This window comes from Podarcis tiliguerta (genome assembly GCF_965153285.1).
Source record: "Podarcis tiliguerta genome assembly, chromosome: 3".
Lineage (NCBI taxonomy): Eukaryota > Metazoa > Chordata > Lepidosauria > Squamata > Lacertidae > Podarcis > Podarcis tiliguerta.
Window position 1 is genome coordinate 21048326 of NC_139536.1, and position 14454 is coordinate 21062779.

Below are 14454 nucleotides of genomic sequence, written 5' to 3' on the forward strand. Positions count from 1 at the left end.
TCTCTGCATATTATAAAATTGTAAAGATCCTTAATTTATCTATATATATATATTACCAATAAGGGACGTGGGTGGCGCTGTGGGTTAAACCACTGAGCCTAGGACTTGCCGATCCGAAGGTCAGCAGTTCGAATCCCCGCGACGGGGTGAGCTCCCATTGCTCAGTCCCTGCTCCTGTCAACCTAGCAGTTTGAAAGCACCTCAAAGTGCAAGTAGATAAATAGGTACCGCTCCGGCGGGAAGGTAAACAGCGTTTCCGTGCGCTGCTCTGGCGATATGAGCACCGCAACCCCCGAGTTGGTCATGACTGGACCTAGTGGTCAGAGGCCTTTACTTATATTACCAATAAGAAATTTGTGTATGTTTATCCTAGAGTCGGACACGACTGGCACGTATGGGCAGGGGTACCTTTACCTTTACCTTTTTATTCAAAACCTGCCAAGGAGTCCAGTTCATTTTGTTGTTTCTTTAAGTACTTTGTAAAAGGTTCCCATTCTTCTTTAAAGTCACAGTTGTCCTTATCACGTAGTTTGTGTGTCATTTTTGCCAATTTCGCATAGTCCATCAGTTTCTCTTGCCACAGTTCTTTCGTCGGGATTTCCTCGTTCTTCCATCCTTGGTTCAGCGGGTTCTTCTTATAGCCTTATGTTCTTAGACATGTGAGTTTGGCAGCAGGGTGGACCCTTCCTGGATCCACAGAAAACTCAAGCCCTCAATAACTTAAGCCAGCAAACCACAAAAAATAATTGTGCAGATAGAATGCCAGCAGCAGTGGGGGTGGCTTTCCACTTGAGTTTTGCACAGTCTGCCACATGTACAAAATGTGACCTATCAGTTGGGCAGAAGTCGTGGGTGTGCCCAAGGTGCAAAGAGTTCCTGGCTCTCCAGGAACAAGTTTGTTCCCACAAGCGGGACCCAAGCACAAGAGCACTCTCCCCTCCTGCTTCATCTGGGCAAAATTCTGCATGCATAACTTTCCTTATACGTAGCTCCACAAAGCTAAAAATCAAAATAAAATCTCCCTGCAAGGAGTAAAGTAGCACATCAAGGAGATGGCTACAGTGAAAGCAAGCTCTCTGCTATACTAATTTATCACATGTAAGGGTTTTTTTATATGCAGAAGTGTGTTCTTTTTTTCCTTTTTTTAAAGTGCAGAATTGTTCCAAGGTTCTATTGTGCTTATTACTCAGACCGTGCAAAGGTTGTTTATGCCCTGAATGTTTTGATGGATCGGATCTTTTTCTGAATAGCAAACACGTTCCCCTGCCAATAAATGGCTGCTCGCATTTGCCGGCTGCCTCCCTTTGCCCGATAACTATTCAGTGCAACTGCTACTAGAGGGGTGGCTGAATCTTGCCCTGAGGGGAGGGGAGAAGCAGCAGTAAAGGCTCTTTTCTAAACAAACAAGATGTATTTCCCATTATTTCATAACAGAGTTGTTTAACAAACACAGGGAACTCTGGGAATTGTGGCTGTGAATAGAATAGGGGTCTCCTAACAACATTCAAGGGACGCGGGTGGCGCTGTGGTGTAAACCACAGAGCATAGGGCTTGCCAATCAGAAGGTCGGTGGTTCGAATCCCTGCAACGGGGTGAGCTCCCGTTGCTCGGTCCCTGCTCCTGCCGACCTAGCAGTTCAAATAGATAAATAGGTACCGCTCCAGCGGGAAGGTAAATTGTGTTTCTGTGCGCTGCTCTGGTTCGCCAGAAGCGGCTTAGTCCTGCTGGCCACATGACCCGGAAGCTGTCTGCGGACAAACGTCAGCTCCCTCGGCCTATAGAGCGAGATGAGCGCACAACCCCAGAGTCGTCCGCAACTGGACCTAATGGTCAGGGGTACCTTTACCTTTAATAACGTTCAGTACCCTGGGGGTGGGGGAACTACAGTTCCCAGAATCCTGGGGGGGGGGGTGACAGCTGTTTAAAGCGGTATGGTGTGAATGTGGCCCAAATACTGTCACGGTTCAGTGGTAGAGAATATGTTATTGCCAGCTAACAGGATTGCCTAGCAGGTGAGGGGAAAGATGCACCTGACAAGACTGCCCATCACAGTGGACCACGTTCAGGTAGATAAGCAAAAACAGCCTGACCTAGAATGACACAGCTTCCTGCTTAGTTTGGTGAGCAAGTTAAGTAAATCTCTCCCTGTGAAATGAACGGAATTCAAGATACTGAACTTTGGCTGGATTATGCTGCCAAAAGAATACCCCTCAGGCAGTTGTATGTGCTTTGTAAATGATTAAACTTTTCATCCAAAATGGGCTGCTTAATCAGAACCACTAATCCCCCTTTTGCATCCGTAGTGGTAAGCACCTCTATCTTCTCCAACATCCCTGCCATTATTCTTTCCTCTGACACGGTTAAATTACATCAGAGACTTTTCACTCTGCCTCACAAACCTCCTGCTTTCAGAGACCGGCCTTTCAGCTGCAGCTGAATCAGCATTAATGGAATCAACTGATAGCATAACAATTCAGTCAGTAGTTAGGGAAACTCGCAGGTGAGAGACAGGCATTCCTTAGTGCCATGCCTGTCTACACAACACCAAAGGCTTACAGTCAAATATTTGGCAGGTTTCAGAATGGTCAAATCTTTTGAGTTCAGTTTCTCAATCTTTTTTCAGTCTTGTGTACAGTTCTCCACATCAGTTTGTAGCAATTGTAACACAGGGTACTGTAAGGTGCTGAGTGGTTTTTAATTCTCTCTTTATTGATTCTTCTAGGCAGCTTTATTTTTATTTATTCACTTCCTCTCTGTGTTTTGCTCTCCACTTCTTTCTAGTCGTTTCTGCCCATCCCCTCCTGTCACTTTCAATCTGCCCCATTCGCCTTGTACCATCCAGAGCAACAGGTTCTCAAAACATCCAAAGCAGCTGGATGTTGGGACGATTCGGAACAGGCAAAAGCTCACGTCTCTCCTTGCAGCACATAGTTAACCTGCGGAACTCGCTGCCACAGGAGGCAGTGATGGCCACCAACTTGGATGAATTTAAAAGACAAGTTCATGAAGATTAAGGCAACCAGCAGCTACCAGCTATGCTCTACCTCCACTGGCAGAGACATTACACCTCTGAACACCAGTTTTCTGGGGATCGCAAGTGGGCAGAGTTCAGCTGCACTCATGTCCTATTACAGGCTGACCACAGGTGTCTGGTTGGCTGCTGTGAGAACAAGATACTGGATTAAATGAACCATTGACCTGATCCAGAAGGGTTCTTATGTTCTTCGAATTCAGGAGCCGCTCCTGCACCTGCTGTTCTTCACAGACATGCCACTGACCACCTGAGTGAAGCTCCTGAACCACAATTTGGGAAATCCTGCCATAGAGAGCACACTGGTAGACAGGAACTTTATTGTCTTAAGACAAGAACTGACCCAGGAAAAGCTTCTGATATAACTAAGCTCAGTGCCTATTTAGCAGATGTTGCTTGTCCGCCAGGGCAAGGTGACGCAATTTGCTTCAGGCGGCAGATCTGTCCCCTTCCCTGCCGTTGTGCTGTTGCTGGAGCCACGGGGTGAAAGCAGCATTGGGGCACTTTGCCTACAAGGGCAAAACATCTCAGGATGGCCCTGCTCTCTAGTGATTAAACCATGTCTAGGTTTGTGTGTTTAAAGAAGCAACAATTTAAATATATATAGCAATGTTGTAAAGGGACCCCTGACCGTTAGGTCCAGTCATGACCAACTCTGGGGTTGCGGCGCTCATCTCGCTTTATTGGCCGAGGGAGCCAGCGTACAGCTTCTGGGTCATGTGGCCAGCATGACTAAGCCGCTTCTGGTGAACCAGAGCAGCGCATGGAAACACTGTTTACCTTGCCGCCAGAGCAGTACATATTTATCTACTTGCACTTTGACGTGCTTTCAAACTGCTAGGTTGGCAGGAGCAGGGACCGAGCAATGGGAGCTCACCCCGTTGCGGGGATTCGAACCGCCGACCTTCTGATCAGTAAGCCCTAGGCTCTGTGCTTTAACCCACAGCGCCACCCACATCCCTCTTGTAGCCAGTGTTAATTCAGATTGTCACTCATTTATCTCTAAATCTCACGGGCATCCGAATAGCTCAAGCAAGTGATGCCTTGAGTAGTAACACTGTCACCTGTGTTTACAAGACGGTCTAGCATAGCCTCAGCAGATGCACTTGGGTTTCCAGGTACTACTTATGCATTTGGTTATTATACCTTCTCAGGAAAGGGAAGTTGTCATTAGTTACTGTTCTGCATCCCATGCTGGGTTGTCACAGAACATAGCTCAGTTGGTAGAGTAGGAGACTCTCAATCTCAGGGCCATGGGTTCAAGCCCCACATTGGGCAAAATGTTCCTGCATTGCAGGGGGTTGGATTAGATCACCCTGGTGGTCCTGTCCAACTCTACAAATTCTGATTCTATGAACTCTGTGTTCTATGTTTTCCTTGCAAAGTAATTGGGAGTCTACCCTGCCTTCTTCAAGTTGGGTAGGAAGTCTCTATGCTGACACTAATTATGATGGCTCTTGCAGAGATTTGTACCACTTATAGAAACTTTCATAATTTGGACAGGTATCTCCAATTCCCCATTACCCTGGCCAGGCCACTTCTAAAAGTCAAATATTTGATAATTTCTTTTACATCTGATGGGATGGCGTTCCACCAGACGGGCACAACTACTGAGAAGGCGCATCTGACATAATGCGGAAAATGTACTCTGCTGAGCACTCTGGTTCGTCCAAGGTTATCTGTGAGAAACTGTTTGAGACATCCAATCTGGAAACTATTTGGGTACTGTTAGGTGAAAGTCCTCTGATCCAGCTCTTAAATATCTATGCAGATGCATGCTTCTCTCAGCTGCATATTCCTGCATTGCAGGGGGTTGGACTAGATGATCCTCAGGAACCCTTCCAACTCAACAATTTTTATTTGTGCACAGGTAGGCTCATGTGATTCCCATATGCCATGATGCTTCATCTTTTCCAATTCCATCTGGTGATGTCAAGGTATTGGGGATTCCAGAGGGTGATGCCAAACCACACAATGTCAACATTACCACCTGTTCGCAGACCAGTGTCTCCAAACACCCCTCCTATTGTTTTCAGTAGTCCCGGTCTGGTAGCTGCTCCATGACTGAGGGGATTACCCAACTGGTGACTTCCCATCCCGTATGCAGTGAACACAAATTGCCCCTTCCTTGTATCCAAGGCACTGCAGGGAACCATCTGAGCTGTGCAAAACTGCTCTGGAGAACCAAGTGGTCTGCAATGTTGTGTGCGTCTTCCTCAGAAATAACTGTGAATCTATTTTGAAATTAATGATTGTGAGTACAGACTTAAAGACACAGGAGAACTTGCCTCTCTCCAGTAAGAGAACAGAGACAGGAAACTCCAGGCTCTACTGAGATACCACAAACTGTGGATTTGACCAGAGGGGGCACATGCAGGGCTCATCCGCAAACATCCCTGGGTGTGTGGTCACCTCTTCAGACCTCCTGAAGGTGGTGTCAAAGCTCCTTCTGTTCTGGTGAATTACAAACCTCTCTGCAATCAAGAAGCCTGATGAAGCAAGGCTCCCTTTTGCCGGGCTTCTAAGCACATTCAACAGAGCATACATAGAAAGCCCTTTCAGACAGCAACCCATGCATCTGGGAGGTGAGCCTGCAAAGGCACAAGCACACTCCAGTGCCACCTGCTGTCTATGGCACAATGACATTATCCAGAGTCTTCTTGCTCTCTATTCAGATTAATTCAGAAAAAATAATAATTTATTTTCTAGTGTTTGGAAGGCAACTAGCAATTGCAGGACAGATCCCATGACAGAAAGGTAATTGGTTCAACTACGAGATGTTTTGTGAAAGGCTCTTAAGGAAATCTGAGCACAGAGCATCAACAGATCATAATGAAGTTGATTGTCAACTTCAATGAACACTTCAAGACTTCCCTTGCCAAAGTCATGCCAATTTTCATCATTCTTCTGTGTAATAATTCTCTGCTTAAGTGAGACTATAGTTACATTACGATCTGGAATTTTAAAGGGATGCCCCTAGATTCTTTTTAACTAAAACACAATATTGATTCCTCAGTATGTTTGACTTGAATATGACCCTGCTGCAGCCACCCAACTTCAAAAGTGCTTTATGTGATTGATCGATGACATTTATTATTTGGTAGCTTTGGAGATAACACCGTATAAGGAATATGACTGGATCATCATCCATGGCAGAACAAAATAAAAAATCTTGTTTAAGTGGACTGTGTCATGTTACTTTTCAGAACTGTGAACCTTCAGTGAGTTTGACTGGCATCAATGATTTTTATAGGCTACCATGCTGTTTGATGTAGTGCCACATTTGCCAAGGTGAAAACAATGCGAGAAACCCAAGTAGCCAGAAGGTCTGTTCCTTATTTCAGCAATGTGTACCTTGCATAAAACTCATATTGTTGGGAAATACAAGGACCTTGGGTTACACTGTTGTGCTGAACAAATGATGGGCAACTATTCCTTTCTGTTGGAACTCATTTGATAAAATTCAAATCATTTAAAAATCAACACCATGAATAAAAACCAAATAGGAACAATTACAAGTAACGTTTATGCTTCTGAACAGACATGCACCAGTTCCACAAATTTACAGACACCCCAGGCATCAAAGAGAAACATTACAGCTTCATTAAATGGGGGAGGCTACAGGATTTGGTAAATGAATAGAATTTTAAATCAACTAAATAGATTATATGTTCTGGTGGTGCTTACAGACCATAAAGAGCAGAAGATAGGCAAGCATTTGCAAAAAACACAAGAAGTAAAACAGTGCTAGCACCAGAGGAGACCACGTTAATGAGGATGGAGGAGTTTTCTAATAGGCCAAAATGAAACACATGTTCAGACAAAGCAACAAGACACCACCTTTTTCTTAACTGGGCCATTTCTCATCCCTTTGTATAAATGCAACTTCCAGTTCAGATGAAATGTAAAGCTGTCCATGCTTTAACCTTCCTTTTTATATGTTAGATACATACCACCATTTCTTCTTAAGATTTCAAGATGAAATTTATGATGGCTGTGTGGATTTAAAATAATAATAATAATAATAATAATAATAATAATAATCCAAAGCAAAAGCTAATCAAGAGATTTAGAGCAACTCTACCGATCCAGATTGTTTTTCTAATAGTACTCTCTTTTGACATCCTAAGCAAACGAAGCCACCTGAACAGAGATGAAGCAGCTCAAGTCAGCAAGTGCTTCACAGTGGAGGCTTCACTTCAACCAGCAGTGCAATGGCTGCCTAAGAGCCAAGCCACTTGGCTAACTGTTTCATATCGCAATTCAAACCACAGACGGCAGCTCATTGCATGAATCTTAAAACATTTTCAACAAGCTAATACAAATGAAATGGAATGGTGTGCACTGGTGCTATTTAAAAAGAGAGAGAGAGAGACAGAGAGAAGCCCACCTGATTCGGTGTGAGCTGCTGCACACAAACGCAAAGCACCGTCCACAAAATTTGAATTGCAAGGTGTCATCACATAGTTGCAAGCTTGTGATAGTTACACCTTTGATTACAACAGAAACAAGGCTCTTTCTAGCATTCCAAGGCTGTTTCCTCTTTGCAAGTGGTAGACCTTACTTCCAAGTAAAATGTGCAGGATTAGGCTGCATACCAAACTACTTTTCACTTTTATTCTTGATCAATGGAGCTCGTTACGCTCCAGGTCTCTGCACCGTTACTGGCAATTTAAAACCAAACACAGCAAGCAGAGGTGATAGGAGGCAGGAAGAGAAAAGGATTGATTTGGACATAAGCCAAGACTTAGCTTAAGATCATGTTTCAGCGGAACTGATGGCCTGCCAATGAAGCAAACATATCCATAGTGTGGTTGGCAGAAAGCTGCTCTCTGGATGCAAATTAGTTGTGCAGGAAAACCCAGCTTTACTCTTCAATATGGAACAATGACTAAGAAATATTCAGGTGTTTTGATGCAACCCCCTTTACATCATCTTATTGGAAAAAGAAAAGAGAGTGGCGGAGCAACTAAGCTATAACTTAACTGGGGCTATGATATGGTGCCTTCAAGGAAACGATTATCCACTATAAAATGCATTAGAATTTATCCCTGTGTTTTAAAGTGACAGCCCACCAAACAATTTGTACAGGTAAAACAATTTAGGCTGTAATACGTGTCTCTTGACTTTTCCCCAAACTTGGCCTACAAGATTTTGACAGTGAATTTTAGTTTATATTTGGCATGGTTATCTTGGTGAACAGACCAATCCTAGCAACATCCTTTTAAGTCTATTAGATATAAATATCAACAATACACAAGTGAACATTTTCCAGGTTCAGAAGAATGTGATTATATTAAACCTTTAGTGTTTACTGTGGAGTGAACAAAAAGGCGTATTCTCAGGTATGGACATATAACAGCAAAAGCTATGAAAAAGAGTGATGATCAACAGTCTGTGTAGCATCCTTCCGCTAAGGTTTAAGAACAGGCTGGCTTTAGCATCCATCAAAATAGCTTAGACCACACAAATAGGCACTTGCCTTCTGATGTTGATGTAAATGGATCCAGCTCAGTTAGCAGAACCCCTGTCAATAGCATTTCCTATGCAAAGGATCACACGCTGCACATAATGGCAATAATTCAGTTTTCTTTTCCCTTCCTGTACCTTGGGAAATCATTCTTCCTAAAGTTAGGACCATCTGAAAGTAAAACTTATACTTTGCTTGAGTAACACCAAACATTTTGCATCATGTTCAGTAATATTTTTGCAAATAGCACAGGCTGACTTCCACCAACATGTTATCAAGCATTATCACCTCAGCTTGTTTTCACTTGCAGTTCAGTTCATTTCTAACCTCCTGGACCAAATTTCAAGCAGTGATGATTCTCAAGAACTAGGTGCTTATACAGACTTGTGCATTATTTATACGCAATTGTTCTTTGGAACCAAATATCACAGTAAAAGCCAGAGTTCTTATGCTCTTATAGGTCAACAGCATGCTGATCATACACCAAAAAAACACAGTATTTACAATCACAGAAGCAAGTAATTGTTTTGTCACTAATTCCTTTCCCACAAAACTGCGCTTCTCACTGTTTTAGCAATCCTTTATTGAAGATAACAAGTTGGTTATGTTCACTGTATTGTATGAAACATCACAATATCATACTGGGAAGGTACTATCAGTACAGGATTGGACCAGAGCAGACAGTCTGAACAGTAAACCATTTTGCATTCTTCATTCCCTAGCTTTTAAACAACCCAAAAAAAAAAAACCCAGTAGGGACAAATACCTGTTAACATCATCATTTAGAACACTTTAACTTACAAGGCTAAAATCTAATGAATAAATAAAATATATTGTGGCAATAATCCTCTAGCCCCTCCCAACCGCCCCCCTCCCCCCAAAAATCAGATACACGAAGAACCAAATGATCGGGAAAACTGGCTATAGGCACCAGGTTACAAGAGTGTACATGGATCTACACTCGAGTGTGTGTATGAGGGGGAAGCTACAGAAAAATACCATGAATTTCACACAAAACCAGTTGATGACTGTCGTTAGCTTAAACTACACACAAGGGCAACTACATCCTCGTTGAAACACAGTTTTAAACAAATAGGAAAATGTTTACAAGGCATCCACAGCATGTAAATCATGTACAAATGGATACATTCAATGTTTCCCCTCCCCAATAGCTTTTATTTATTTATTTTTTAGATAAATACTTTACTCTTCTCCACTTTCAGCATTAACTGGACTCAATACATGCACAACTCAAAAAGAATTAAGAAAAAAAAAATAAGGTTATTGCAAAAATAGAATTAAACTAAGAATCTTCAAGTACCTTACATGACGGCCACTCTGTACCATGCCCATTGCTTATAAAATGAAAGGTCACTGAACCCATGAAAATATCTCTAATATTTTCTTAGATTTAAAATAGATAATTTTAGCTGTATTTATAGTAATCTCAAAGTGATAATTTGAACTTTGTAAATAATGCAAACAATTAAAAATTATACCCATATTACTCGACCTCTTTTAACAGCTGATAAGAAATCAAAGGGGGGGGGGGAACTATAGAAAACCACATTTAGAACAAAATCACAATTTACATTATAATAAAGGCAAATATTCAGCATTAAAAAAAACCTGCAGCAATGAGTGAGATGTCAAAGCAAATTACAACTAACCATAAATTAAGTTGTTTGGTTTAAAAATATTTATTCTAGCAAGAGTTTATGGATGTGTTATACACATGCGCAAAATTCTTATTGGTTTTAGATGCCTAAAATCTTCTTATATTATTGCCAAATACACTTTATCTTAAGCAAGCAGTAGGCAACATATCACAATTTGGACACTGTAGGGAAAAACCTAACAGTCTGGTAATACAGGTAAAACTGGAAAATTTAAAATAAAAAAAAAATACACATCCTATAGCATATTGCCCAACTGAAATGACTTTCCAAGCCCAGAGCTGCAAAAGCCTTCCATCTTGGTAAGGTGAAGTAAGTAAGTGTCTCATTACAATTATTTGCACTCAATTGTGCATTTATTGTAAGTTTTGTTAAAACATAGTGTGTCTTCAGAGTACAACTACAATCCCATGGTACTTTATGTACATTTAGTGATGTGCTCCCAGCATTATTCCTTCCTTGGTTTTTAGGGCTCAGGCTCCATAAAGATGTAACCAATGCGCCCAAGGCTGGTAAAAATACTGTAGTACAGGCAATGCTAAGAGTGGCAATATCAGAAAACACAAATATGAACAAATGATGGAAAATCCTAATAATTTCTTTCTGCCCATTTCACAAAATGTTGGAAATCCACCAGAATTTTTCCTTTGTATTGAAGAAAACTGATTAAAAGTTTTTCCCCCATTTTTCAGATTCAAAAGCATTTTTAGCAGATCTGTAAGGCTACCACGGATCTTCTAGATCGCCAGCACCCTACAGGAAAAGAAGAAGGAAACTGTTAGTGTTCTACTGGCCTAAAAATCCGCATTGTCCTGAATTGCAACAAGGAATAAACATACAAGGAGGAGCTGGGACTTCTGGTTCCACAGTCTTACCAGACCATCATGCCCTCAGGTGGTTCAATCACTCTCCCTCCTCCGCTAACCCAGGAACATAATGGCAATAAAAGAAGAAACTGCCAGGAGTACGAACCATTTGAAACTGTGACCAAGCAAATTAGCCTACGCATCTGCTAGACAGTCAGTATAATTTTTTGGAAGTATGATAGCAATACCTCAAAGCAAGCATTTCCATAAAGGTGAGCACAGCAATGGTCCTAACCCAAAGAACCCATAACCCAATACACATTTTTGTACGTGTTAACACTATCATTTTTACATTCCAATGTGTAAACAAGTCAGTTATCCAATGGCAGAAAACTTAAGAAAAGTAGCAAATATTATTTGCCCAGGAGTATCACTTCTGAAATAAAATTTGTTCAGTGAGTTAAAACTTAATACGAATAAAGATCACTCTCATATGTTAACAAATTAGATATTACACATTCTGCTCTGTTTGATGGCAACTTGAACTACCCCAAACTGCTTAAATAAAGTCAATATGCATTCAGATTATTCCACACATGTTTTATTTGGTCGTAGACAATAATAACTCATGTACTAAACACTAATGGTCAATACATTTTATCCATTGGATACATAGGTGCTATAAGTGCATCCTGAATACAATTTCAGAAAATCAGGTACAGATGATATAGTCCAAATTACAGCCTGACATAACACCGTATATTTTAATATAATGACTAACTTAACATGCCTTAAAACTTAAAGGGCTAATATGCCTTTGACATGACAAGAACTATTCACAATACAAACATGCAATATCTACATCACCATAATAAGTAAAAGAAAGTGAGTTATAATCAACACACTGTAAATGCTGGATTAAGGTGACAATTTTAGGCTCTACCAATTTAATGAAAACCACAGAAGTTATAGCTTTCACTTGAATGCATTTACAATATGACATTCTTCTTAGACTATCAAATTCTAGCCCAATGCCATGAGACTAAAATCCGCAGAAACCTCTTGACCAATGTACAAGAATTTTGCTGCTCTGCTTCCTGCCATGCATGCAGAGGACAAGCAGTAACAATGCCTACGCAAGCAGCGGTTCTCGGGAAGAACTCTCCAACACACAAAACACACAGAGAGAAGAATACCTTTTATGCATTTAGCATGTACAAATAAATTTAAGAGGAAAGCTAACTGTCTAAGATGTAACAAATAGCAAAGGACCAAGACATTATAATCGCTAAACCATCAACTGTGTGAAAAAAACGAAGGTATTACAACTTTTTAGCACCCTGTTCATCGCCCATCTCAGAATCTTCTTGAGCACTCTGCTCACTTTCTGCTTTGGTGTCTGTCTCTTGGTCACTGGATCCATCAGAGGAATCTGAAGTAGAGGCTGTAGCCGATTCATCAAAGCCTTCTTCTCCCTGCATTCTAGCTAGCCTGTAACTAATCAGCACGTCCTCCAGAAGGTGGCGGTAGTTCCCCCTATGAGTAATTCTCACTTGTCTGAGAGCTTCCACCAACTTTCCCTGTGTTCCACCTTCTGCGGCTTCGCCAGGGTCCTTATTTAAGATTCAAGACCCCAGAATCAGTGGTTAAACTAGGATATTTCTAAATTTATTAATACATTAGACAAGCTATGAAGAATCTCTAGAGTTCTATGATCTAGAAGTAAACTTTCAGCCAGTCTTAATGAGCCTTGGGGAGAACACTTATAGAAGTTAAGTGTCCTAAATGCTTATGGTTAAAGGAAGTTTGTTAATTGTGAAAAAGCAATGTGGAACCAGATCTTCCTATTCTGCCATTTCATGGGCATTTTGTTCACTCAAGACAGTTGCAGATGGCTGGATAGCATATATAAATTTCGACCTTTAAATGTAAATTATATACCACTGGTGCTTTGAAACACAGCAAAAACAAAATAAAAAATTGTGAACAGCTTAAGTAAAATGAGTTCCTACTTATCTTGTTTAGGAAAGAGATACTTTAGGTGTAATTGAGTAAGTCACATGAAGTTGCCAATAGAAAACTTATTGCCAATTGGGTGCACTCATGGGAAGACTGTAACATTTCTTTCAGAGGCAAGTACAAGCTAACTCTCCACAAAAGTACAAATCTATCGAGATATGCAGATAGCCTTGTGAAAAGAACTTCCTTTTAATTTACAAATTCTTCAAAATATATCCCCACAGTTAAAGAACCAAAAGGCACTTTAATTTTAAGTCTGCCGAATGTTATGACTTTAAGATTTAGTATTCTTAGAACACTAAAACTAGATTCAGGGCAGTCAAAAAGTGGTGCTTTACACAGATTACTCAATTCACTGCCACTGGATTTGTTGGCAACCTTAAACTTAGGTCCTTTTAAGAGGGAGTTGAGAACCATCAGTGGCTACTAATCGTGATGTCTATATGATGCCTCCAGTATCTGGGGAAGCCTGTATTTTAAATATTAGTTGCTAGGCAACAACTGCAAGAAAGGGCTACTGCCATCCTTTGGCCTGGCTCCAGCATGGCTCTTAATGCTCATTATGTTTGATTACCTGTGCCTAGTAATATAAAGGATCTTTGATGAGACATACAGCTCTGGGATTGTCAACATAGCACCCGTGGGCACAGATGTGCTCACCAAGACTCTCGCTGGCACCTGCTGGCATCCCCACACTGATTACAGTGCTTATAAGGCTTAAAGGCTGCTTTCTATTGTAGACAACAGAATATTCTTTCAAGCAAAGCTTTTGCATGGGGGGGCCTTTGGAGGGTGGCACAGCTAGAGAAGGAAGGCTTAACTCCCCTCTCCCTAGCTATGACACCCCTTCACAAACACAATTAAGCTTTAAACAAGCCTCCTACAGGAACAAATGAAATGTTTTTTCCAAGCCTAACTGCAATGGGAGAGGAGTAACTGGGAGGCAGACAGCTAACCCTTCTCTCCACAGTTGTGACCTCAAAAATTGCCCCAAGGGGGGAATCCTTCTACTTAAAGCCTGACTGCTAGGAGGGGGGAAGTGGGGAGGGGGTTGTGATGAGTGTGTGGTGCCCACAATAGTTTCTATAGTTCCCAAATGTGCCCATTGGCTCAAGAAGGTTGGAGGTCCCTGTTATAGCCGAAAGTAGCAAAATATGCCTCTCAAAGCAGGCAAAGTGCCCTTCCCCAGTCACATATATCATAAGGGCTTAGCAGTAAACCCTCTGGCTTTATCAACAAGGAATCATGCCCAATTCAAAATCACTGGTATTGCAAATTGGCCCATTCCAAAGAAATGGTACCTAATTCAGAGGCTTTTTCTCAGGCCTTTTCATTGGCAGATCCTCATACTTAGCTAAGGTATCCTCATACCTTAGCTAAGCTAAACACACTATACAAACTGATTAAGAACAAATGAGAGGCAGTAGCAGCAGTGCTGTGTGTTTAAGCACA

General features: G+C 41.4%; 1 protein-coding gene across 8 annotated transcripts in view; it reads right to left on the reverse strand.

Moving 5' to 3' along the window:
* Nucleotides 1-9060: 9060 nt before the first annotated feature.
* Nucleotides 9061-14454, reverse strand: part of PPM1B (protein phosphatase, Mg2+/Mn2+ dependent 1B) — a 42039-nt gene continuing 36645 nt past the window's right edge. For 4 of the 8 annotated variants that reach the window (XM_083433115.1, XM_083433113.1, XM_083433116.1 and 1 more), the window contains one exon: nucleotides 9061-10930. In XM_083433115.1, coding sequence (XP_083289241.1) covers nucleotides 10901-10930 — 30 coding nt within the window. In that variant the 3' untranslated portion in view covers nucleotides 9061-10900. Of the gene's footprint in view, nucleotides 10931-11568; nucleotides 12597-14454 lie in introns of those variants that run through there. The other 4 variants (XM_083433111.1, XM_083433109.1, XM_083433112.1 and 1 more) reach the window with 1 other exon arrangement.